The 27,698-nt window shown below is 38.8% G+C and overlaps 1 protein-coding gene across 1 annotated transcript; it reads left to right on the top strand.

The window, feature by feature from the left end:
- The first annotated feature begins 1,539 nt into the window (after positions 1-1,539).
- LOC125021432 (androgen receptor-like) lies at positions 1,540-27,698 on the top strand. The gene is made up of 8 exons (XM_047607500.1): positions 1,540-3,812; positions 8,712-8,863; positions 9,014-9,130; positions 16,309-16,587; positions 19,371-19,515; positions 23,368-23,498; positions 23,614-23,765; positions 24,233-27,698. The coding sequence occupies exons 1-8, from the start codon at positions 2,659-2,661 to the stop codon at positions 24,389-24,391; spliced, it is 2,289 nt and encodes a 762-aa protein (XP_047463456.1). The 5' UTR covers positions 1,540-2,658; the 3' UTR covers positions 24,392-27,698.

The following is a 27,698-nucleotide window of genomic DNA, read 5'->3' as shown; positions in this document are numbered from 1 at the left end:
GCTCTCAAACTGGACATCAAACAGGCAGTTCCCTAACAAGTCCTTCATGTCCTCTGGATGCCCAGTTTTTATGGCAGCCGTTCTGTTATGACTTTGCGGTCTACGTGGCTGTAGTGTGTCCATCACATGAGCTATGTGACTTCAAAAACAGCCAGACAGCGACCCTGGATAACCCCTCATCATATGTCCGTGACACCATCAGAAACATTTTCTCAGACTTCAGATGGCTCGAAAGTAATGAGTGGAAAATGTTCATTATCACCACGATGAACAGGAAACCTGCCTGTTAGCTCTGAGTGCATAATTGGCTATTAGCTCCAGCAATCTGGCTAGAGATTGGTTTCTATGGAGGCGTGGATAGTTTTGCGCTGAAACAAAAGGAATAGGCACCTGTTCTGAGGTCAGATGGCTCAGGCTGTTAATGTGAGTTCAAGGCTGGTGTTATGACAATTGGGTGGCATATAACAGTTGCTCCATTTAACACAAATTTCCATTTAAGAATTGATGATAGAAGAGCACACTGATGGATCTGAATGGGAACCGCGTTGTGTCGTTATGCTCAAACAGTTCAAGTCTGCACTGACACTGTCAAGAGTGAAGCTCTGCAACTGGGACTATATCTAATGTGAGTTAATGTAGAACATTTGGCATTTATCTGGTATCTCGTATATTTATGTTTTACATACTAGTTGTACAACTATAATAAACAGAAGGATTATACTAGAGCTTCCTATTGATGCAGCAGGCAAACCATGCTAATGTTGCCTTCTATGCACCTATAAAAGGGGTTTATGTGCTTTTAAAATGATTTTAAAGAGGTGAAGGAAGCCTGTCTGCAACATTTACTGCCTCATAATGCCTGAGTATCAGCTGATGATTCATACATTATAAACCATGTGATGGTCATTTGAATCGAGGATTTGAGGACTTGCATTAGTGTGTTAAACAAATACGGAGAAAACACAAGTGCTTTGGCCTACCAGGCAGCCAGGATTCCTGTGTGTGGTTCTGGCCCACCAGCTCTCTTTTTCAGTGGTTCGGTTGGACAGACATATATGGCTGCCAGGAGCTGCACATTATTAATTCTAAACTGCACGGTGTGACACACAGACTGTGGGATGGAGGAGAGTCTCGGTTACAGCACTTCATTCGAAATGACTGCGATGAACTGAGAGATCCGCTGCCGTTTGCTCATTGTGGCCTGCGTGTTGCTGTGAATGAACTATAAATTGGCCTCCAGTTTGTGAAAAAAAAGTGCGTTCACAAACACAGAGATTTAAATGTGCCTCCACTGAAGCAGGCCTCCCACCTGTGTTCGTGGTGTGTTTTGTCATGTAGGTTGGAGGGTTTAGTGGGAGGTCACTATGCTCTTTTCTCATTTCCCTGCTCTGTTACTATATGTTTGGGCTATTTGCATTACAGTCTGTGGCTCGGTTCATATCACTGAACATTCACATACTGGTGGAGATCCAGTTATTTCCAAAGAAATAAAACAAGACGAACAAGAAGAACATTTGGAAGGAATTACAAGACGTGGATTTTTTATTTATTCCTGCAAACATGGTGGATATTGTTCATACCTGCAAGGAAGAGACGGATGTGGAATAGCTTCATATGTTTATTATTTAGACTGAATCTCCATTCTTTTTCTGTGAGTTGCGATGGAGCAAAAATCCCGCTTGTATTTGCTCTGTGAGCACAGACAAATGCTCCCAACCTTCTAGTTTCAGACTCTGGAACTACACCGTTTGCACAGCTTTTGCAAATGTCAAACGTCTAAGCAGAGTAATATCATAAAACATTTTGACTGGAAGGTGAAGTTAAAAATTCTCAAGGCGAAACAGGGTTTTAGTAGTTCAAACATGCACTACTGAGTCCCCGCCTTAAATGTGTTTGGTGTGTGTTACTGAATGGAATACAAAAGTTGGGAAAAGGGTTATAGTGGGTGAAGGATCCCATTAAAAAAAAGTTTAATCAAAAGAAATTATTAATTAATGGAAGCGTGTGTTATAGAGAAGCCCATGTTGTTATGCAGTATGTACTCCTAAAGTGTGTGTGTGTGTTTCTAATAATTTCTAATTAGACTATATGGATGCAAACTTCTGGCGAATGGTTAACCACGACACGAACCGTTTATTAATAAAAATAAAAATAAATTGCATGAGCTGAAATATCAAACAGATTTGTGTCTCTCCGATATACCCCAATAAAACATGTAGGACCCATAAGAAATGTCCTGCACGCATACAAGTCTGCTGTGGGGTAAAAGACAAGTGTGTTATTTCACGATGGGAGGTTTGTTTCGTCTGAATCCTTCTTAACGCGCATTTCAGTCTATTGACAGAATATAACTTTATGACTAAATCCCACAAGTAAATCATTCACCACCTTGTTTTTGGTACACTTGGGTAAAGTGCGACGTTTGACAGTCGCAGGTCCTTCCCTGAATTCACTTTGAATCAGACCGAACTCGAGCGCCTCTGACTCTGAACATCTCAGTTTAGGAGGAGTTTGTGACTCTTGTAGCTCTCCTTGGACCTTTACCAAAACGTTTTTCACAACGTGAGAGTTGAGCTGAGCAGAAACAATTACTGGGATCTGTGGAGACTATTATCGCGCAAAGTCCGGTCTCCTGGCCAGGCAAACACTTTCTGGGAAATGAGCCAAACGAACAGAGAGTTTTCTTATAGCAAAATTTGGCCAGTGAGTGAGAAAATAAAGACGTGCGACGCCGTGTGCGCACCCAGCATGGCGCTAAAAACTGAAGAAAGTCAGGTCTATTTCACCAACCCGACAGGAAGCGGTTCGGGCAGGCTGAAATATTCCGACAATGCAAACATTTACGGATCCGGACGCGTTAATCCGCAATCCTGTGACATGGAGAAGCAGTGCTGCCAAACAGCTCCTACTCCTCAGGAGGAGTTGTTGAGCGCTGACTACCGTGTGGGCGACAGTCGCTCCTTTTCTGCCTGCGCCACAATCTCAGAAACAGCCAGGGAGCTCTGCAAAGCGGTGTCAGTGTCGCTGGGTCTGGCCATGGAGTCCAGTGACACAAGCGACGATGCTGCTCTCCCCCCGTGCGCCGCAAATGACCAAATGCGCGAAGAGTATTTATTCGGAGTCGAAGCCGTGCCTCTCAACTGCACCGGAGCCCAGACTGCAGTCACCGAGTACAAGTATCCCGACCGAGATGAGCGACCGCTGCACGGCCACAAGCAACTGGTGAAAATGTTCAAAAGTTCAGAGACCGCTGCGCATTTTTATCACCTCGGCTCCACTCGGACATCTATGAATGCGCAAAACTTCGCGCTGTGCGAGACTGATGACATAACTTCAAAAGAGATAGATCATCTGGACACAGCGCACTCAGCCTCTTGCACTTATGTCCCGGCCGCACCAGACAACTTGGTACACTTCGGACACGCGTCCACGGAGAGACCGTGTCGGGCCTACGAGCCTCCCGAAGAAGCGGGGGACTTCGGGGACGCCGCGGAGAACAAGCCCGGCGGTTACCAGCCGGAGCAGTACGGCGTCAAAATCAAATCTGAGGAGGGCGAATCTTCAGCGGCGTTGTGGGGCAGTAATTACACCTTCAACGAGAAGTGCAACTCGCAGTTTTGGGGTTCGAGGCAGTGCATGAGCGCACACAACGCAGGAGCGGGCACCGCGTTCATATGCAATCCATATGAGAGGAGCGTCATGCGTCCTGAGCAGTGGTACCCTGGAGGAATGCTGAGGACCCCCTATCCCAACTCTAACTACATGAAAAGTGAAGTTGGCGAATGGATGGATGTCGCCTACAACGACACCAGGTAAACTATAATAATGATAATAATAATAATAATAATAATAATAATAATAATAATAATAATAATAAACGTATGATAATAATATTAATAGATGTCTTAAATAATCACGCATCCAAAGCTAAAATACCATTAAAGGAACTCAAAAGAATGATTTTGTTCTGACCTCTAGAAAACATAATAAAGACGGGAAAAAAAATACTTTACTACTTTTAAGTAGGAGTCTAAAATGTGACCACTCCTTGACCTCAGTCTGACCCAAGACATGAGGGTTGGAGCTGTGTCACTTAATTGAGAGGTCATCGTCCAGGTGCAGATTAGCACTGCACCGAAATGACGAGTAAAGGCAGGACTTCCTCATAAAATGTCAAAATTCATCACACACATTCAATACACATATCAGACCTTAATCTCTTAATACGCATCTTGTTTCTTTATGAGCTTTGGTGATTTTGGTGTTTTTGTAAGACTGGAAACATTTATTATAAGCCCGTTTTTTTTTCTTTTGTTGTTTTTTGTTTCTTAAAAAAAGATCAAGCCAAGTGCCCAAGTGGAAAAAACAACAACAACAACAAAAAAGATGTTTTGGAAAAATCAAGAATTCTCAAATATCGGTTTTAAGGTTTTAAGGAATTTTTTTTTTTAAATAAATATTTTGGAAAACTTGATCTGCTCCGACTGAGGCTGTGGCGCATTTTAAAAAGATGTCTGAATACCTTTGGCTTGTTCACATTTTGAGCATTTTAGGACGTTTGACCGTGTCTGTTTAATATCATTTCAGTTTGAGTTGTTGTTTAAATATACGCCCTTTTTCAGTATAGAAAACCTTATTTAAAAAAAAGGTTGCAAAATGATAATTTTTAACATTTATTACAATTTGCAGGAAGCAACCTCATGTATAAAGTTTCAGATTGCATTGCTTTCGTGCGTCTACCACTCATTACAAGAACTGAAAACCACATCTGCAAAGTGTAATTTCTAAAAATAACTACAATATTATTTTAATAAATAGGTCAGATGTGACTACAATCAAATTATGGTGAAGAAAAGCAGCTTGTCCTTTTTTAAGGGGAAGTGAGAGCTAATCATGTGTGTTTTAAGTTATGTGATAGTTTTATGAGCGTTTCATGAAGGTTAACACAACATGTTTGCTTGGTCTCTCGAGTCTGAGTCTGGCCTTGAGGGCTACAGGACACTCGGAGCGGATGTCGACTGACAGCCATGGTATCATGTACGCCAGACAAAAGGTGTCATGCGGCAGACGTCGTCAAGGCCTTCCTCTAACTGCCTGTTGAGTTCACTGGGGTAAATGATTGAGGACGCTGCCCGACCAGCGACTTTAGCTGAAAAAGGAAGTAAACAGAAGCCAGTGGCGCTATTAAACGCATGGGCATTGAAACCAGCTGCGCATCCTCCTGTCACTGCTGAGAGGTAGCATGTAGGTGCCTGACCTGCTGAGCAGTGGTCTGAGTTTGTCTGCTTTGAATCCCAGAGACGCGGTAGCCCTGAGCGTGCCTTGCCTGATGGGGAGAGGGGCATACGGTTTTTGTTTTACGGTAATTTGTCTTTATTGAGTTTTTTTTTTTTTTGACTGTAGAGGGCAACAAGAAACATGGACGGATCTGTGACAGATGTCTCCAGTCTGACCTCACAGCGGGTTCAGCGGGGTTGTGCAGTTTAGACCACTCAGTCAAAAGGACGCCCCCATGTGAGCAAGACGTTGCTCAAGTCTGTTCCAAAGATCAGGCTTTCTGCAGATTTACACACCAGAGAGAATCACCTACAGGTTTTCATTTCCCAGCTGAGTTTTTCCTGCCTGTAATTCTTGTTTATACATAATGCAGCTGTTATCATTTTACTATTTTCTTCTACTAAGAGTGTTTTTGAATACATCTCATCACTAATAACTACAATGGTTCATGGTTGTAGCGTTACACTGCTGCTAAGGTAGGGATGTGCTTGAATAGCAAAAACACCTTGAGAGGAAAAAAAAAAGCATACGGATACAATAAAAGTAACCTACTGTGAACAAGTTCAACATTTCTCTAGCGCAACAAGGTCTGTTGTTCATTTTCAAGATCTCTGCTGAAGTTTTCCCGGTGTTCTAATTGCTAAAACGTCTCATGAATGAGCACCTGCCTCGCCTCTTGTTACTGCTGCTGAGGTAGGCCTTTTTGAATGAATGTGTGCCTCACTGTCATTTACATGAAAATGCAGCGTAGTAGACGGATACACATGCTGACGTTTCACCTGCTGTGAGCACGCAGATCTTCTGTGTAGTTCACTGCAAAGGACATCAGAGAAAACATCTACATGTTTGGGCCATGTGTGGCAGAGAACTGGCACAGCTGGCTGAGAAATAGCAGGGCGTTTATGGTTCGGTAAAACTAGTCTCACCATATCGGGCCTGCCTTGCCTAAAGACAAAAACATTTTAACAGAACATTTTAGGATTCTAAACGCAGTCAAGAGACATAACTTTTAACTTTCTGACAAAATGTCCGTGTTCACAGTTTCCTGCAACTATAATGACACCAGGATCAGAACTAACAAAAAAGTGTTTTACGTTGATTGCTTATCAAGTTGTTTATGACAAATTGTCTCGAGATGAGAAAGCAAACTTACTTTGAGCAAAAGCTGCTTGATCTAAAGAATTTCACAAGGGCTGTGTGGCAAAGTGAGTAGTGGATGTGAGAGACATATACTGTAGACGTATGCAACAGACAAGCAAAGTTAAAAAACAAAACAATACTGGTGGACTTGTGTACAATCTACTGTATCAAAAATCTGTCTGAACTTATGTCACTGAAAATGAAACTATTTAGTCCAAGCATGCAAAACTGTACAATGAAAATGAGACAAACAACCGAAACAAGCCAAAAGTAACTCTGCACAAAGCGTTTTCGGACCAGCTGGTTAAAATGTGCCCGACCCTCAGTCATTGGAGTGGATCGTCCAGTGTCATAGAGAAATACTGCTCGTTGCTCATGCACATTAAATATAAAACACACAGGTAGGAAAGATCCTAATACTCTGCTGCACTAATCAAACTGCATTGTGTATGGACAAGCGCGTTAATGAGTTTTTACTGACCTTTACCATTAGAAAATAGACTACTGAAAAGTTTTCTGTTTTTTGAAGTGTAGAAATAAGTTTTTTTGAAAAAAAAAAAAAGCAAAATGGATGCCTTGAGGGCTCCTGTAACATATTTAATTTGTTTTGGTGCATTCTAATGAATTTGTTTGTTTAATTTCTCTTATAACACGTATATTCCAAAGATGCTAATAACTCTGAATATGGTGTTAATTTTTTTAATAAATAATTTAGACCACTCAGCTATGATGACAAAGAACCATCGGAAATAAACATTCAAAACGAGAATAAATAATCAGAATATGTGCCAGTATGTAGTAAATAAACAGTGTAAATAGTCACTTAAACAAAGCTGAGAAATAAGAAATGAATGACTGTAAGGATGAGTGAGGATGAGTTCTTCGTTTCTAAATTGTGCTTTGCATGCCTCTGTAGATCTCTACTCCTGAAACCAGTCGTTTCTACTTGAAAAGCTTCCAGTCAAAGGGCTGTGTAGTCTCAGACGCTGTACACATAATGTAAATACAACGCAGATTGAAGGTCTGAATGACTTGTTACTCGGGCTGGTTCATAGCTTCTGGTTTATTTTGTTAAAAAGCTGATCTTGGTATGTTGATGCAACCGCTGCTCATTATGATCAACACTTTCATTGTGTTTTATATACATTGTACATGCATGGTGTATGGTTTATGCTAATGAAGCCTCATGTGCCACGGTCTCCATCGGCATTATCCAAGACACTTTAAAGTCAGTTAGCTTGTTAAAAGCACGGCTTGTCACCCTTGTTTTTCCAATGAGACTTGTAGACACTGGTTAGCGTCCTGCTTTACAAAAACAACATCGATTGTGGTTTGCGTCAGCCTAGATAATTTCCGCAATACAATGTCTTTATGCCTAGAGATAGGCTGCAGCAGTAAGTTGTCAAAAGAAATACTGCAGGGGGTTTGAAAGTAAATAGGGAGCAGTGTTTCAGTTAGGTGAGTTAAAAAAATTTAAAAAAAGATGAACTTCTCTCTCAACATATTGCGTGCAAATTTAATCAATCCAAACCGTCTCCTGTGTCTGCTGTACTCTCGGATTTTTATCAGTTGCCCTTGTTGTGTTCCTTCAGAGCACTGGCGTACGGATCTCGGCATGCATATTTTTCACATTTATCGTGGATGGGTGCCAGGCTACGTAACAACTCTCGGTCGCTTTTCATCACCTCGACTCTCTTTGTTTGAACTGACATTATTTTTTTTTTTTTGCTTGATTAGACCTTAAACTGAAGAAGCCTTAGGAAGGTCTTTTTTTAATGGCTTAGTGTTCCAAATAAAACAGACGCGTTTGAAACTGCGAACAACTGAAATATTTAAGTGAGGTAATCAGGGTCTGTTCTTCTAATATAACTCATATGAAAAAGCATTTAAGTCAAATCTCTTCCATAAAAGCCTAAATGTATCTGTGTTGTAATCTTGCCTTACTTAAATTAAATAGTTTGTCCTGTGGCCTTAAGTTAATCCTCTCACACCAAACCTTGATATCTAAGTTTCACGTCACTGAGACAGCATTGTGTCTGAGTCTTCTCCAATCTCTCTGTGTTCAAGGCTGCAGCTAACCAAACTCACCCTCGGTTTTTCACACATCTTCGGACAGTATATAAGGTCTTGTTGTCCTATATAAATTTAAAAAGGTTTTATTTGTACCCACTGTGCTATCAGTGTCAGAGGATGATAAAGTCATGTTGAAGATACAGAGCCAATCTGATAATCAACCGGTTTTTATCACACATGTCCTGTAGCTGCTCATCCGTGTCTCATATGTCTGACTGCAGGTTTGAGGCTGGCAGGGAGCACATGTTCCCCATGGAGTTCTTCTTCCCCCCACAGAGGACGTGCCTGATCTGTTCGGACGAGGCATCTGGCTGCCATTACGGTGCGCTCACCTGTGGCAGCTGCAAGGTTTTCTTCAAAAGAGCCGCGGAAGGTAAAGCATCAAAGTGTCCGACTCAGTCCTGGAGACGTTTTACATTGTCTGCTTTCACTCGTTACGTAGTTCTGCTTCATTTCTGCGCCGATGATATGCACAGTGTTTCACATGTTCATTAAAGCTGTGGTTCCTTTGTTTCCCTTGCAGGTAAACAAAAATACCTGTGTGCAAGCAAAAATGACTGCACTATTGATAAGCTAAGAAGAAAGAACTGCCCCTCTTGTCGTCTGAAGAAGTGCTTTGAGGCTGGAATGACTCTTGGAGGTGAGGTGGATTTATCTACTAAATTATCTAATATTACTAATTACTTGTATAAGCGTCACTAAATTGTGTTGGTAATACACATCAGTTGGATGTGTGTGGGAAGTACAAAGATGCATACACAATATATACATAGACAATATGGGCTGTAATAAATATTAAATGAACAAAGAACACTACAGACAGAGAAAGTGAAGTCCTAGAAGTGGAACTATTAATGGTTTTCCAAGCCCAAGTTCTTTATTCTCTCTACACTGCACATCTTAGGTGACTGTCTTCAATTGCAGCATCATCACAATAGGGGATGTTACTGATAATCAAGCCCCTGACTGAGCTGCCATGCAATTTAGACCTCTTCCTTTCACTTCTCCTTACTGTCACCCAGACCTGTTCGTCATATTAGGCTGTAAAGATTGACATGTAGTGGACTAATTTTAGTCCTGTGTTCAATTTTCACTCTCTTCCATTTTCTCATTCTGTTAACGGTGAAAATTGTACTGGAGGCACAAAGCTGACATGAGACATGTGAATTAAAGCAGCAGACATGCTGGTAATTTTGCCACCAGTCACTGACAAACCCATGGAGGGAAAATGCGAGCTAATGCTGTGATTGTAGTAAAAAGGCACACCTCTTCTCGTTGTGGCTAAAAAGATCTTTTCACTTATGTTCTCATCACAGACATGTAATTCACTCCCGGCATTTCACAGGGAAATTCATGGAAATAATTTGAAAAAGTGGATGTAGGAAAATTACACGTTTGGTATTATCCCAGAGGCCTCTTACTCAAAATACTTGAAGGAAGGTTCTAATTGACCTAACTGCATTTTAATTAATTTACGACAAAATTCTGAATAAATTGGCAGTTGTGTCCATTAAATTATAACCACTGTATCTTCAGATCACATCATCTGTTATTTGTTTCATTCCTTGTAGTTTGGAAGGTCTGCTGGGAAGCAATGAAATCTCAGACTCTTGATTTCGTTGTGTTTGGCATCTCCTCAAACCTGAACCATAGTTCTTATTATTGCCGGGAGGTTTGATAATTTAAATTCCAGAAATGAGAGGGAAGAGAACAGCAGGAGAAAGTAGATAAACATACATCTGTCAGAGATCTGATTAAAGCGTAGAATCTGATGATGATACAAATAAAAGATGTCACTGATGATGCTACATGACAGTTTGAGAGGAATCATAGGCAGGTTGGAGCATTGTTCCAGGTAGGAGTGGCCATGAAGACTGGGCAGGTTGATGAGACCATGTAGACTTGCACTTTGAGATTGAAGTGATCTGTTGGAATGATATGGTACAATGAGGTTTGAGGTCCTTGTATGTAAGGAGGAGGATTTTGAATTCTGTTCGAAGTTCTCTTTCAAAGCTAAAACTGAAGTAATATGATCTATTTTGCTAATTCCTGTCATCGCTCTTGCTGTGGCATTTTGAATCAATTGGAGGCTTTTTAAAGAGCTATTTGGACAGTCAGATAGTAATGAGTTACAGTAATCCAGCCAGGAAGACATAAATGCATGAGCTAGTTTTGCAGCATCACCCTGAGACAGGATGTTCCTAATTTGGACGATATTACGGTGATTGAAGGCAGTCCTAGTCACTTGCTTTATGTTTAAGTTTATTTCATTTATATAGCTCCTTAAACGCAGAGAGTATTTGCGACAAAGTGCTTCACATTCAACATGTCATATAAAACATGCAAAATGCAGATCAACATAAAAGGATATCAAATATAACACCAAGGTTTTTCACAGTAGTACCAGAGGCCAATGCCATCCAGACAAACTAAGTGGTTAGATAATGAATGTTGTTTAATGCCAAATGCAATGACTTCTGGTTTGTCTGACTTTAAGAGAAGAAAATTACAGGTCATCAAAACCTTTATGTCTTTAAGGCATGATTGGATTTTAGCCAGCTGATTAGTTTCATCTGGTTTCATGGAGACATGTAGTCTATATTAATCTATGGACGTTTATTGCCTAAGTGCCTAAGTGGTTGCCATGTATAATGTGACTAGCATTGGTCCTACCACAGAACCCTGAGGAACTCCTCAACTTACTTTTGTATAATTAGAACAATCATTTCATTGTTTATGTGGACAAACTGGAATCTGTCTGACAGATAGAATCCAAACCAGCCTATTGCAGTTCCTGTTATCCTGATAACACTTTCAAGTCTCTGTAGTAGAACACTGTGAACAAATACAGCACTAAGATCCAGCAGGGCAAGTATGGAGACAAAGGCATCGTCTGAAGCCATGAAGACATCGTTGGCCGACCAGAGTACTATGACCTGTAAAACCTGACTGAAACTCTTCATACACACTATTCCTGTTTAAATGGTCACACAATTCATTAGTAACAACTTTTCTAGAATTTTGGAAATAAAAGGAATGCTGGAAATTGGTCTATAGTTTCCTAAAATATCTGGGTCTAGAGTATATTTTTAAAGTAATGGTTTAATTTCAGCAACATTAAAAGACTGAGGCACATATCCTGTTAATAAAGCAATTTAGTCGGGATGGGATCTAGAAGACAGGTTGATGGCTTAGATGCTGTAATCACTGAAGTGAGCTCAGAAATATCTATTGGACATAAGGATTCCGAATTTTGATTAGGTCTTACAGAAGTTTCTAATTCTAGAAACTAGTCCACTGTCCTTACATCTTTGACAGCTGTCGGAAGAATGCCTTGAATTTTTCCAATTATTTCTGGAATGTTAATTACGAAATCGAGCAGGGGGGTTAGTTTTGCCAGACCATGACAGCAGTTCCATTTCTCAGCGATCTGAGGGAAGCTCATTGCACATCTGCACTCAGACATTTCATAGATTCAGGTTATTATCTTGGTCTATGAGTCAAAATGCTGGAGAACACACAGCACACATCACAATGAGATCATCCCAGACACAGAGGTGACGTCTTGTTTCTTCCAATCAACAGTCCAAATTTCAAAGAGCATTCGTTTACGCCGATACAAAAATAGTCACATTAATCTAGAACCAGAACCACGAAAGATTATTAGTTGAGCTGTAATAATAAGCAGTTCATAACAGCAATGATATACTGTGGTGAAGATATAGGCAATATAAAGGGGCTATTGTGATAAAAGAATCCAAATTAGCATTATTCTTTAAGTTATCAGTCAATATTAGATATATTAGGGGTGTATTAGAACCTACCTAAAAATCAAGTTGAAGTGTGGATATTTCTCTTTACAGGACAACTGACAAACTTCAAAATGCATATAGTGTAAACACATTCAGCACAAAACAAATGTAGCACAATAGTAACTATGAAGAGATAATAAATACGTTAGTGGAGTTAGGCAACACCTTTATTTGTCATTTTGACAGAGAAAATATAAGCGTGTTTCTGAGCCAGTGCTCTGGACTTTGCTGTTTAGTCTAAAGTGATAATTAAACAGGTCTTTTGTGTTTCCCAGCCTCAATTTTCTGTCACTTCTGCACTGTAACTATCAAACTTTTTTTTTTTTTTAAAGTAATATTACCATCAATTAAGAGGAAGCGATAATGGCTTGGTTGCATCCCTGAAACTGGGGCGCTATACTGGTTGTTAATATAAATGAGCACAATCAGTTGTTAATCAGAACATTACTCTGCTATAACCAGACTATTTAAGGACAATACTTTAGTGCTCTAATGTAAAGTTCTTTCTGTCCAACTTTACTTTCCAAAAACACAATTTACATTGAGGAAATAATGATGTAATGACATGTACCACGTGCACACCAAAGTGAAAGTAAAGTGGGATCTTGCGCCAAGTCATTTCAAGAGGAAGACAAGCTACTAAACTGACCTTTTTGTTTTTTTTTTTTTTTTTTGGAAGCTTTTTTTATGCAATCAAGCAACACCTAAAAAGACAGACGTGCTAAAAATGGAGATTATAATAATGATGAGACTGGTGCAGAAGAAGGCGAACTAGGAAAATTTTCAGCAGAAAATGGGCAATAAATTTCACATGTGCAATTTGATTTGAGGAGAAATTGGCTTTGTAATAGATACATCTGCAGCTCATTCACTGGAGGTCAGTTTTAGCAAGAAATAATGAAACTGATGCCAGACCTCAGTCTCCTGGTCTGTGCTCTGAATACGGACAGTCCACAGTATCTTGGTTAATTAATTGACTAAATATGAGTTTGTTTGTTTTTTTCTTAACAATATGTTTATTGTATTTTCCATATTAACAAGAAACAATAGCGTTCCATACAATGATAATTACAAATGAAAAAATCTGTAGCAACATACCACAGAACAGACACCAACCCTCCCACCCCCATCCCTCTGGCACCTAGCCCTAAAAGACGGACACATATAGTTAAAAAGCAAGAGAGAAAGTGGATAAATGAATACAAATACACAAGTGAATACATGAATGAAAGAATAGATAAATAAATAATAATAGTAATACTGAAAAATACTAAATAACCAAATGAACAGATTCATAAAATCCATTAAGAAGCATAGATATCTAAATAATTGGCAAACAATTAAAAATAAATCAATTTTAATAAATGAATAACAACAACAAAAAATGCACAGATAAGCTCAGCACTGCAGTACTCAGTTCACCATGGTCAGTCATTTTGTGCTACTGACATAAGACAGGAAGGGATTCCAGGTCTTCTCAAATGAGCCTTAACAATCAGTCAGCCTCTTTAATTCTTCTAATTTAAGAAAATAAAGCACCTCCTTAACCCAGTTTGTTTAGGTAGGTGGGATTGGGGATTGGGGATTTCCATTTTGGAAGGATCACCCTCCAGGCCAGCAGAGTTGTGAAGGCTTTAAAGTCCTTGTTAGCTGTAGAAAGAGTAAGTGGGATAGGCCATACACCAAACAGGGCAGTTTATGTATTGTTAGTCACATCCCTTCCAATTACCTTGGATAAAGTACTAAAGCAGAACAGCTCCAAAACATATGTGAGTAATTTGCTGCGGCTTGTTGGCATCATTCACATAGGGGAGACACTGTTTCAAATAGTTTTGCAAGCCGAGCTTTAGTGCACTGAGCTCGATGGAGGATTCAACACTGTATAAAGCTGTGACCAGCACTATGAAGACCTGGGAACTGTCCATGAAATCTCCTCCCTAACATCACCTACAATCCCCTCTCCTAGATCTGTTTCCCAGACTGTTTTAAGTAAAGTAGAAGAGCCTGGACCCAGGTTATAAATATTTTAATAAATAGAAGAGATTGGCCTTTTAATGAAGAGAAATACCCAGAAATATCCCAAACTCTGAAGGCCTAGGAAGAGCGAGGAATTCAGGAATGAGCTACAGACAAAAGTTTGAACTTGAAGGCATCTAAAAAATGTCCTTTAGGAAGTGAACATTTATTTACCAGTTTTTGAAAAGAAGCAAAAGTTGAATGAACAGGTCTCTAAGAGTTTTTATGCCCAGCCTAGGCCATTTAGAAAAGGTGCCGAAATTTGAGTTCTTGACCCCGTCTTTGGAGCATCCCTGTGTGTTTATGTTGGCTTCACTTCAAGTATGGAGAGTTTAAGGTTACTTCAACCCAACCTATTTACACTGTACTTCGCAAAGATCAGACAGCTACCTGTGTCACAGCTGAAAATCCCTTGGAAGAATTTTTAATTAAACATTTTTACTTGAAATGTTTGTTAGTGGATCAGGAATGGAAATGCGCGACTTAAAAATCTTTCTTGTGAGATCTGCAATTTTCTTTCTGCACTGCTCCTTTTGTGAGAGACTTAAATCTATAACTGGCATTTCAATATTGATCAAGCTGAACTGAAGAGCTAGGTTACAGGTTTAATGAGGCTTTCTCAACACAGAAGCTGCAAGAAGAAATTTCATGACAATTAGCACTTAACTTTTAACTGTCAGTCAACACGTCTCATATTTACATTGCGCCTTTGGCTTTTTTGCCCTATCCTGTTTAAGCGACAACAGAATAATTAGACCATTCAATTACCTCTGTTTTAAAGATGTCGCACTTTAAAATAGTGAAATAACAAAAGTGACGGTTCTTCAGTGCGCCTAGCACGTTGTCACTCACTCTCGAGCACAGCTGTCATTCTAAAATAACAGGCCAAGCTGAGGCTTGGCTGTTTGCAGCTCTATTGCCTGTGGAAAGAAACCAGGCAGCGATCCTGCTCTGATTTAGTTTGTAAGTGCAGGGTGCTGTATGGAGCAGCTGCCCTGTGATGAAGCATTTGTAGGGAAAGAAATTCCAGCTTTCTCATTGTTCAGGGCCTACAGTATTTGTGTTTTGTTTTGTTATTTTCTCTTTTGTCTCCTAATCCTTACACACTGGGAATACACAAAGAAGCTCACGTTTACAGCAAAATCATGCACATTTCATGCATATAAGTTTTATAGTTAAAGGATATATTTTTAGAACCCTGAAAATGCATGAAAAGAAAGAAAAAAAAAACTTCCGGTGAGGACTCACAGGATGATAATGTGTCTTTCCATCCGATGAGGCTCATCTGTTCGGAGAGTTTTCTTTGAAAAGGAATATGATTCAATATCTTTAAAGCCATTAGTAGATCAGCATCGAGTATTGTTGAGTAAAATTGATATTTCCCCCTAAAAATATCACTTTAAATTGCCGTATGAGGCCTTTCTATTGGATGATTTGGAAAGTGGAATTGCATTTAGTGGTTATGGCTTCTGGTTGATGGTTTCCTCTGATGCTCAATGGCCAGTCAATGTGCATAGGTTTCGATTGTCCAACTTAGAAATGTTGGCAGCAACCCTTACCCTAACCCTAACTCCAATCGTAACAATGGCGCATGTATGCTATATAAAGCCTGGGCTTCATTGTCCACCCAATTGTGATGCATCTCATGAGACTAATGTTGCTTCGTATCATTATAGCATTTATTTGTTCGACCAATCAACAAACACTTAACCCTAAAGGTCCCTCTTGTGCTGGGAAAGTATGTACCTATTAAAATGACCCCCCAAAAATGAAATCTAAGGACTTTAATCGCTTGCAGTTCCAGAGACACAGATACTTCTTTCAGCATTTCCAGGAACTATGAAGAAAATGGAAGGCATTTGACCACATTTAACTGGTGGATTGGAGACCTTGGTTGTGTGGCATCTTGTTATAAATATTAATTATCAGTGCTGAACTTTTAACCTATAAATACATGGACTGATGTTTAATGTGTCACTATTTCTTGCAGCACGTAAGCTTAAGAAGATTGGACAACAGAAGAACCCAGAAGAGGATCATCCTGTTCATGATCCAGCAGAAATCGCCCAGAATGTCTCTCCAAAGTCGGGTGTAAACTTCAACTCGCAGCTGGTCTTCCTCAACATTCTGGAGTCCATCGAGCCTGACGTGGTGAACGCAGGACATGACTGTGGCCAGCCAGACTCAGCTGCCACCTTGCTTACAAGCCTCAACGAGCTGGGAGAGAGACAACTGGTCAAAGTGGTCAAATGGGCAAAGGGACTTCCAGGTAGGGCACTGAATGAAGCAATGTTGATAGCTGATTTTACAGTTGTTGTTTTTTTACACAAGTTCACTTGTCTGTTCATGTTCAGATTATTGATAGATACACACATTTAGAGGGAGCCAGTAATGGATTGGGGGGCAGCAGAAATAAGCTGTAAAAGCAACCTTTACATATCAACCAAGGTGATATGGATTACTTGTTAGGAAGAAATCACATGAGATAACTGTCACATTAACTAAGTTCCACAGAGCCTGTTGGGCTGGTGGAAAGGCAGTGAATTTATGAGACTTTTTGCTTTCATACAGCTTTTTTCTACTTATTGGAACCCAAAGCACTTTTTCAGTTATTATTATTAATTGAAAGCAGCTGCCTGTTGCATGAAAACAGTATTGATGACAGCAGTATGAGTGAATCAAACCAAAACAACGAGCTATTCCACAGTGCTCCATAGAGCTGAATGGAACGGCAATGTGATCATTTTATTCTGTGATTTTGTTGTTATTTGTAGTCACTTAAGATTTACAGATGCCTCAAAAGGTTTGGTCAGATATTAAATATGATCCAATGATGTGATTACATTTACTTTGTAAGATGGAAAAGAGAAAAATGAGACAAGGCGTGCTTCTGTTCTCACAAACCTAGAAATACTAACCAGACAGTAAGTAAAAGTAAGTAAAATTCAAAGAGCATTCCCTGTTTATATCCATACTTCTCAGTTGTAAAAAAGGGGGATGTTTGTGTGGCAGTCAGGTTCTTGTGTCCCTTGTGAGGTTATGCATTGACATTTCAATCAACCTGGAAAGGCATTAAACTTTGGAGAGGCAAAGAACACAGTTATTTATTCATCTTCAAAAAAAAAAAGGTTATAGTTATAGACAGTGGCGAGAGACAAATAATATTTGTATCCTGTAGAAAATGTGTCACCTCTTTTAGTTTTTTCATTTCTCTGAAAGAATATGTGGAAATGTGACACGTGGTGGCCATATTGGTTTTGTCGTGTTGTGTGAGACAAGAAGTGTAGTGTTACCTTTACTTTAACTATGGCTTACTAGATTTGTTATTGCTGGGGTGGGACTTGGAGCTGATCCACAGAGATGGGACCAATCAACATCCTGGCTCTTAGGGCTGCAGCTCATTGTGTTTTATCAGATGCATTGAAACAAGCCCAAAATAGACATGATAGCTGGTATTTTTTGAAATAAATTATGCTGTCCTTTCCCAAATTGTTTCCATGAATGACTTCAAAGATGGTGTATATCAAACTGGCTGGCTCATCAGTTTAGCAACTATGACATGAATTATGATGATGACCATTAATTATTACAAACAGATGCATATTTTAGTACTTTAAGACAACACTGTCTCAAAGTCGACAGTGTTGTTCTTTTCTGAGCATGGCATCTCTGCCTGAATTTACATTACAATGGATTTCAAATTTGAGCAATTTTACTATGGAGACATGTGTCTCTAAGTTGTGTACAAATAAAGCCACATATTTGACAATCCAAACAGAGAAGCACATGTGAATTATTTTTGATACAATCCAACAATCACACAGATTAGTGCCATCCAGTGTGCTAGGCTTACAAGATCATTATAATGAGATAGGACAGCACACACTATAATAATTCATGAAGATTTATTGCACCAGTTTCAGTGCTGTATTTTGATTGATGACTTCAAGCTTTAGAATGATTTGTGAACATGTCTTGAGAAGCTTAAGATCGCAGCAACCCTAATTTGGGCTCATAAAAAATAAAAGCTTCCTAACCAAATGTTTTGCTCCCACTTTTTGGAACAGCAAGGCCTGTGCCAGATGACCCGAGGGGCAGTTCAAACATTGCATGCATGTCACACAAATAGTCTGACGTAAGACCACAAAGTTCTTTAAGCACAAGCAACAGAATTATACAATAAATTTAACCATGGGCAAATAGTCAGACAAATAATATGAAATCAAAACAGCTGTTTCTAGTTCTGCAGAGCTCTCTGGCAGAGTTTTCAATTAACTGTAATGAGTTTGGGCCATTTTTGGATAGATCAAATTACATTGATTGCTACAAAAATGCTTAAATTTGTTGTTTTGCACCAACCCAAAGAAACAAATAAACACACCTTAGATGATTAAAAAGGAGATGAGACTTAACATATTAATTGGACTCGGTTCCTTGCTTGTTTGTTTGTTTGTTTGGGCAGGTTATCTTAGAGAACTATTGTAAATGTTTTGAAGTGGTTAGGGTGTGTAGTTGTGTGGTTAAACTGACAGTATGGGTATTAGTATTAGTTCAGTAAAAGAACAAGTTTAACAATAGTAACCATTATAATATTTTTTACTTGCCCTGACATTTTCATTCCTTCATTCATTTAGTCATTTGTTCATTCATTGCATTGGCTGCACTCTTCACTTTTTTGATTTCTTGTTTCCCCTTTTTATTTCTGGATTTGACAGCACGTTAGTATAGTAATAACCATAGGTTCAGATTTCAGCAGAACAAAATGACATAGAGAGAAGAATATCTTAGCTTTGACATAAAGTAGTGTGTCATCAGCATAGATACAGATTAAAAAGTAGAGACCCTAAACTCAATCCATGAGGAACCCCACAAGTTACACATTTTGTAATGTTTAAAGAAAAAAAAAAGATATGACCATGACATGTTTGTATTGATTTTAGGTGTATAATCAGTCTAAGATCATGTTCTAGTACTGTCAAAAATGTAAATATAAAAAGTCTTGATTCTATTAGCTCAAAATATGCAACATTTTGTCCACATCTTTGTCTCTAGGTTTTAGAAATCTCCATGTGGACGACCAGATGACTGTCATTCAACATTCATGGATGGGGGTGATGGTGTTTGCCTTGGGATGGAGGTCCTATAAGAATGTCAATGGCAGGATGCTTTACTTTGCCCCGGACCTTGTGTTCAATGAGTATGTACAGCTCTGAATTGTTGAATTCAATTCTATTTTATAAAGAGATTTCATTAGGAGGTGACAAACGTGCTGTGATTTTCATTATATTTAGAGAGCACCTCCAGTGACTAAGCCGGCGCTCTCATTTGTTTTCATTTCTTTCTCTCTCCATCTTTCTCTCATTTCCTTTCTTGTCCACATACAAAGACATAGACAAGATTTTTAAAATGCAGATGGATTTTAAACACATTATATTTAATAGGACTGTCAAATACTGTAACTATAACATATATGGGAACAGTGTCACTATTTCACCCATATTTTTTATGTGTGTTTAACATACAAAGTTGTAATGACTACTGACAAATGCAACTTAATTGTGTTTATGCAAGTTACTGAGATCAGCATGTATTAATTTCAGACATTCTGAGATGTAAGCACTTTTTGAGACTTTGCTCATAAATACTGTTTGTATCATTGCAGAATAGATTCATGATTCAGAGCAAAGGCTGAACTAACTTGCATCCTGGTTTGGGCAACATCTGTTCACGTTGCGTGACACATTTGGCTGCAATGAATCCAGTTGTGCTGTTAAATGGCATGAGCTCGCTGAAACAGCACACTAGTGCTCAGTGAACTTCCACTCAATGAACAAAACTTAGTTGCTCAACTTATTTGTGTTAAGTGTCAGGCAATGTGCTGATTAAAAAAGAGGTTGAATAGAAAATAGCATGTCATCACATTTATTTATAAGAACAAATGTCCGAAATTTCACATGAAGCACATTAAGCTACTTACATTTAATTATGTGTAGAATTTGACAGGTAGACAGCTCTATAGCAGCAGTCTGCTCCACTAGACCCAAAGTGTATCATGTAATAACCAGTAAGGCGAATTAGTGTTGTTACTGTGTGTGTGTGTGTGTGTGTGTGTGTGTGTGTGTGTGTGTGTGTGTGTGTGTGTGTGTGTGTGTGTGTGTGTGTGTGTGTATAGTGAAGTTTTTATAGGCTACACTCAGTCTTTGTTGCTACTACAACCAGTAACTGTGGACATGTGGTAACTGTGTGGTATTTTTAGTATGGTGTGCATCTTTTTCCAGAGTGTGGTTGATGAGAATGTTGAGAGCCAGTGGATTAGGACAACGTGATTAAATTACCCTTGTAAGAATTTACTTTGGCACCTCCATGTAGGCAAAGACAAAACATGATGTAGGAGCAGAGGTCCTGACTTTTAATTGCAAGTATTATTATTTTCATTCATTTTTGTTTCAGTTTATTCTTACTAGAATTATTAGACTCAGACAAGATGGTATCCTGCCTGAAAAGTAAAAGAAAAATTGCACATCAATGTAAAAACAAAAGAAGAAGAATTTCATTTAAACAGCACATTTAAAAGTTGAGGCGTTTAAAGGCACGTCCCTCCCTCAGTGGACAAGGCGACACTGTGTGACAGTATCCACGCAACTGTTGACATACAACAACAGCATAATTTATTGTAATTATATAGCAATGTAACTGAAAAAATAATAAAAATACAATTTTACATTTTTAATATTAATTAATAATTAAGCCCCAATACTCTTCTGCTGAGTATTGAAGCTATTGATGGTCTACTTAATGACAATGTATTTTGACTTTTTTCTCAAAATTTTAATTTTTTTCTCAAAGCACATGATGAAAAAAAAAACTGCCCCCTCTAATTTTTTTTTCTTATGGGTGGCCATAATAATCATAATACAAAAACATGACAGCTAAAGTCAGAATAAAAAGGAAAGATTGAATAAAGACCAGAAACTGAGTAATGTACACTAACCGGCCTTTAAAAATTAAGTTAAGAGTGTAACTGACCAAGCAACCTTAGAACAAATTAACGAAAAGTGGAAGAAAGTTTTTAAATTTCATTAGAATTGTCAGTGGTAGGACAGGAGATTATTCCAGAGCAGCATAGCAGTTGAGAAAGTCCTGTGAGGAGCTGTGATGAGGATGACCTAAGGGACCTAGGAGCAAAATATGGAATTAGCAGCCAAGAAATGTGACACAGAGGAAATCTATTTATGGCTAATTAGGACAATGCAAAAACACTGGTCAGAATTTGATGACAGCTGACTGAGTCAAGGTGTTGAAGAGGTTACGCTAACGTGAACTTTCTCATCAAAAAGGCTTCCGTAAACATATCTACAGCAGGAACAGGGAAAGGAAATATTGCATAATAGTTTATTCAGCTCCAGGTGTAGCGGATGAGCAGCTCGGTTTGAAACATAATGGATCATTTAGGCTATAACTGAAGAAAATGTGAGCAGAATGGACTGAAGGCCTCCTTGACATCTTTCATACCTGCTGCTTACCATCTCGTGCCAAATCAACACAGTACAGCCATTGAAAATGGAGACTGGAGTAAAGCCAGACTGTTGTGCTTTTTCACGAGAAGTACTGATATAGTTATATACATTACTCCCCCCCTTCATAAAACCCTTGGAATACAACTCATTTTAGGTCTAATTTAATTGTTATAAGAAGATATATTTTTTACATGAAATAACAGCTTTTTCTGTGATGCTATAAGAGTAGAAAAATACGGCTAAGAGAGTATGTTTATTTGCAGCCTGTGATACAGACTTCTGTATCACAGGCTGTAACTGGTATCTTACCAAGATACCAAAAAATCAATTGTACTCATGTATCTGTGCAGCCTGCAGGCAGGTAGCTTAGCTTAGCATAAACAAAAAAATGCTCTTTAATAGCCCAAACAACTGCTACTTTTAAACCTTTCATATGAACTAACCAAACAAGCTATACTCTATTAATTGTATAATTAATTTGGAATTCACAACCTTGTGAGTGGAAATGCACACGTTCACGAGTTGCTGATGTTTTCAGAAATAGTGGAGGTGGATAGAATATATTTTCATTTAATGTAATAGGAGTTTGCATGTTCTCCCTGTGTCTGTGTGGGTTCTCTCTGGGTGCTCCGGCTTCCTCCCACCTCCAAAGACATCCTAGTTCATTGCTAATTCTAAATTGCCGTAGGTGGGAATGATTGTCTGTCCTCTCGTCCAATGACAGCTGGGATGGGCCCTAGAGGACAAGTAGTTATAGAAGATGAGAATTAATATAATATTTTATTATTATGTCCATAAAAAACCTCTTTCATTACACGTTCGCATTTCCAAATTCAACTGCCTTTTCATTAGCTTGTTAACCTGTTTTTTCAGGACTTACTGTTGATGTATCACTTGATTTCCAAACCTCCTTTGTGAATAACTTCCAGTGTTGTTACCAAAGGCTCATGAGGCATGAGTTCCCCATGAATGAATTATCTATAGTATCTCCAGGCAAGAAATGAAATAAGCATGTTTCCCAATATGTTGAACTATTCCTTTAATTAAGCTTGAACTTTGCGTTTTATAGTGAACATTCAGCGATGTCTTTTTCTTTTAACCCAAGTGCCATTTCTATTCTAATTCCCAAAATGTGTTTAATTTCACCTTTATATTCATAAAGTAAGAACGTGGGTCTGAGACAAACCATCTGATTCATGATGTCGGTTATAAACCCATGGTGGTGTACCTTAAATATCCAATCAGCCTTTATAATGAGCCAGTGGCAAATGAGGGGAGTAACAAAGCGCTGTATCTTCATCGTCTGAACCATGTGCCAAAGATTACACTGCAAAAAATCTGTATTGTTATTAAGTAATTCAGGGTCAATGACCCTGTTACGCCAGTGATAGATTTAACTTCTGACTTTCTTTCCTCTTCTGTAGTTCTTCATCACAGGATAAATGTCCAATGTGTAGAGCAATTTATTCCACACCTGTTGTAATTTGAACATTAGGCTCGCGCCACTCACCCTGACCTTTTTCCATCTGCAGACATCGGATGCACGTTTCCACCATGTATGAGCACTGCATAAGGATGAGGCATCTTTCACAGGAGTTTGTGCTACTGCAGATCACCCAGGAAGAGTTCCTCTGCATGAAGGCCTTGCTCCTCTTCAGCATTAGTGAGTACTCCATCGATATTTCTATAAGTTTCTTTAGGCATGCCGCTGAGAAAAGAACACGGACAGAAATGTGTCAGATGCATACAGACATGGCTGTTCTGCTTGCTTTCACCAGTTCCAGTTGAGGGCCTCAAGAGCCAGAAGTACTTTGATGAATTGCGACTCACCTACATCAATGAACTCGATCGCCTCATTAACTATCAAATGGCCACAAATTGTTCTCAGAGGTTCTACCAGCTCACGCGACTCCTGGACTCTCTCCAGATGGTGAGATGCACTGCTGCAAATAATTTCAAGTTAACATGCACGCATTCCTTCTCCCAACAGTGTTAAAAGATATGGCCTCGGCTGAGTTGTAAAAGTTTGTAAAAGCTTAAGCTGTTTGAACATGTGGGTGCATTTTGCCAAACCGGACAAACAGGAAAAAGAGTGTAAAGTTAGAGTTGTAATTTGATTACTCTAAAGCATTCAGGGGATGTTTGTTTTTTAGGATTTTTAGGTTTTTTTGGACATCAAGGAAATGCTGCATTCACACTAACTCAAGCAGAACTTGATGCAATACATTTATCTGTTTTAACATCTAATAACAGTGCTTGGATTTCATTCAGAAAAGACATTAGCTGAGGTTTATGCTTCCTGAGCCGTTGTCCAAACTCTTGCCTCTTGCAGTTGCTGTGCTTGTAGTAAATTTCATTCAAATGACATAATCTCTTGTGTCCCCTCTTCTGTTTCAGACTGTAAAGAAGCTCCATCAGTTTACATTTGACCTTTTTGTCCAGGCTCAGTCTCTCCCCACGAAGGTCAGCTTTCCAGAGATGATTGGAGAAATAATCTCAGTACACGTACCAAAGATCCTGGCAGGTTTGGCTAAACCAATCTTGTTTCACAAGTAGAAGGATTTTCGAATGGTGACTCATGTTTGCTGCCTCCAAAAACTGACAAAGGCTTTGAACTGTTTCCCAATATCTTCAATTGCTTTTAGCACTGTTCTGTAATCATTATTTTATTGCCCAGGTTTTTTTTTCCCCTTTTAGCCATAATTGAGATTGTTTGCTCAGAACTGTTAAAGCTTTTATCTGAAAAGCTGCAAGACATCAACTGTCGACAGCTCTGCTGCTTCTGCGTGGAGAGTTTGTTTTAAGACGGGACAGAGATGCTACTTTACATATGCAGTAAGTCTGTAAATTATTATTACAGCAACCTGAAAGTAGCAGGGTTAAAAACTTGAAGTTTTGCATGTGACCTTCGTCATATTGTACATAGACTGGACAAGGTAATCATGAATTATAAAATAAATAAAATAATAACAATAATGACAAAAAAAGAGGTGACCCAAAGAGCAGGTGAAAACTGGATCCCAGAAACAAACAAATACTTGTTTCACATCAGTTTACCAAAAACACATTTTATAATCACTGCTCTCTGGGGCATCTGCAGAGTTTGTGCTTGTGAAACTGAGAGTGGTAAATACAACTTGGGAGGCATGAACGTGTTTAAGAGTCACGGTGTCTCAATACCAACAGTTTAATTTTATTTTAACAGTATTTTTCATAAGACTCTGGCCAAAATGCCTCTCACTCTGACACAGGCTGTGCATTTGCCAGTCAAGTATTATAACTATAAAAGTGATTAAACTGCCTGCAGACACTAGACCTAAAATAACACAGTGCCAGTGTCTCAATCTGAAAACAAAAAAACAAATACCTGTCTGAGTAATATTTCATTTATTATATTACTCTTTCTGCCATTTATGGGCTTGCATGTTGTCCAGTGTATTTCCCAGTTGTATTTACTCCTCTGTTGCTGAATTGTTTCTGAGTGCAGTTGAAGGCAGCTGTAGTGTATTTGTCGCTCATGGTTTGACAGCATTAATCCAGTACTCACACAAAATTGAAACGGTCGGTCGTTCAAAGTCGAATGTTTATTTGCATTGTCTTTAACGTGAACAGAGGACAGGATGTATGTAGGACATGTGTGTTCCGACTACAGAAACATCACAACAACTTCTGTTGTGTTTTGAAGCAGAGAAGGTATTTCGCTTGGTCAGTAATATTTTCTTCTTAAATCACATGCTCTCAGTGTAGTTAGATTTTCCTGTAATTTACAGTCAGATTTAAAATCTTAGCTGATGGTAATAGAAGAATCACAAAAACAGGACAGGCGAATGTTAGACCTTTCTAAGCTTAGCCAGTGCAGCTCAATGCAGACCTATACGAAGAAAACACTACATGCTTATGGCCACTTCTTACTTTTAACTTGTTCGCATAGTGTTAGCACAAATCTATTTACTTCTAAATATGTGAAACAGGTACTTGGGCAGTCTATAAAGACCTTTTCTTCTCTCTACTGCTTCAAATCAGTTTAGATTTCATCAGAATTATCCCTTAAAATAAATTCTGATTAAAATAAATATTTCATGCAACTGATGTTACCACAAACACATTGTGTCCGCATGCTCTTTCTGTGTAAATACATAAGCCTGGATCCTTGGGTTTGTCAAAGCCTGAATTTGGCATAAATAAATAAAGAAAGAAAGAAAGAAAGAAAGAAAGAAAGAAAGAAAGAAAGAAAGAAAGAAAGAAATGCCATACGTTTTTCAGAGGTAAAATAAAATCATGCATGTGACTGGAGTTTGAAGTAAAAGATCCATTGATAAAACTAAAATGAAGCCATCAGCTGTAGCCCACAGCGCAGCTCTTCACTCATCTACCACCAGCGCTGCCAAACTATAGCACCACGCTGTGACTGGGGGTTTGCAGACTGTGGGAGTCTTTGTGAGACACGAGGAAGAAAGGGTGGCTCTGACCACGTGCAAATATTGAAAGAGAACTTCATTCAGAGCGCCAGGGATCTTAGTTTAAGGCCATCGTTCTCTAACAGGACAACAAATATAAAATGAAAGCCAACTGAAAACTGGAAGGCCCGCAGATAACGCATGTGAAAGTCCTTGAGTGGCCCTGCCAGACTTCAGAGATCAGAACCAAGGAAAAATCTGAGGAATGCCTTGAAGATAACTGATCCCAGAGTCTTGAGTTGAAAAGAAATAATTCAGTTGAGTACAATTATGACTATTTATATTTTATTTAAAAACACAACCCGAGAAGTAAAACATGAGACAATTTTGTACATACAGCATGGTCTAAATGAGGCACAATATAATTTAGACTTTCAGTAAAAGAACTACAGTTGTAGCCGATCATATTTTTACTCTCCAGCCGCTCTTTGTTTATCCCAGCTTTAACTTCTCTGACCTGATCTGAGTCATTTTATAGCTCTGTAAATTCAGCCCTTTTTAACAACAGCCCTCTTCTTTCACACGCCTATAGATGCATGCATCATGTGTTGGTATAACTGTATACGTAACTTTAAGCTTTGCAGAAAGCGATGCACGGACATCCATATATCCCTCCAGTTATCTGTTTATCGTAGTGTCATTATCGTTCAATGCACGGGACATTTATCAGAAGGCATGAGAACATTTTGTTGTACAGTAAAATGATACGCCGACTATGACAAGTCTGTTTTACAGTTTGTTTGTTTTGTTTGTTTTTACAGATTCATTCATAAGCTTTAGTGAAGTTTGTAACATGGCCTACTTCATGTGCACAAATGAATGTGTTCTTGTCTTCAACTTGTCTATTATACGATGTTATATACAGTGCTAAAACAACTGGGAAGAACAGGTAATCCACGAGAGGAGCTCCTCCCTTAATAATGACTTAATTTTACCCTGACACTCAAAACTTCACAACCAGATATTCATCAAGTGGTTTCCTGGATGCACTATATTGTAAAAGTGTTCTCACATTAACTCTGGTTCTTCAATAATGTCGTAGTTTTTAGCTTTATTATGCATTACACAGGGTAAATATGAAGGCATACCAGTGCCAGTGCATGGATGAGCCACATAGATGCTCCTGTACATTTTGAATACTAACGTGATTCAGTCAGATTTGACTCTTGTGTTTGTATTTTGTCAGTATATGTACCGCATATTCACACGGTTCTTTGTACATGTTACGGTAACTGTATATATAGATTAGTTCAATGTCTGTTTTGGTGTCCGGACACTTGACTTTTAAAGTCATCTCTTGTATGATTTATATCTTTTGTGATCTGTGTTTTTCAATGTGTGTTTTTCAAAGATGTAAATTTTCATCATCTTTTAAAGGGAATTAAAGTGTTTGAAAGTTAAAGCCA

Source organism: Mugil cephalus, chromosome 15, assembly GCF_022458985.1.
Source record: "Mugil cephalus isolate CIBA_MC_2020 chromosome 15, CIBA_Mcephalus_1.1, whole genome shotgun sequence".
Taxonomy (NCBI): Eukaryota; Metazoa; Chordata; class Actinopteri; order Mugiliformes; family Mugilidae; genus Mugil; species Mugil cephalus.
The sequence above is the reverse complement of the archived record's forward strand: the minus strand, read 5'-3'. Positions and strand labels throughout refer to the sequence as shown.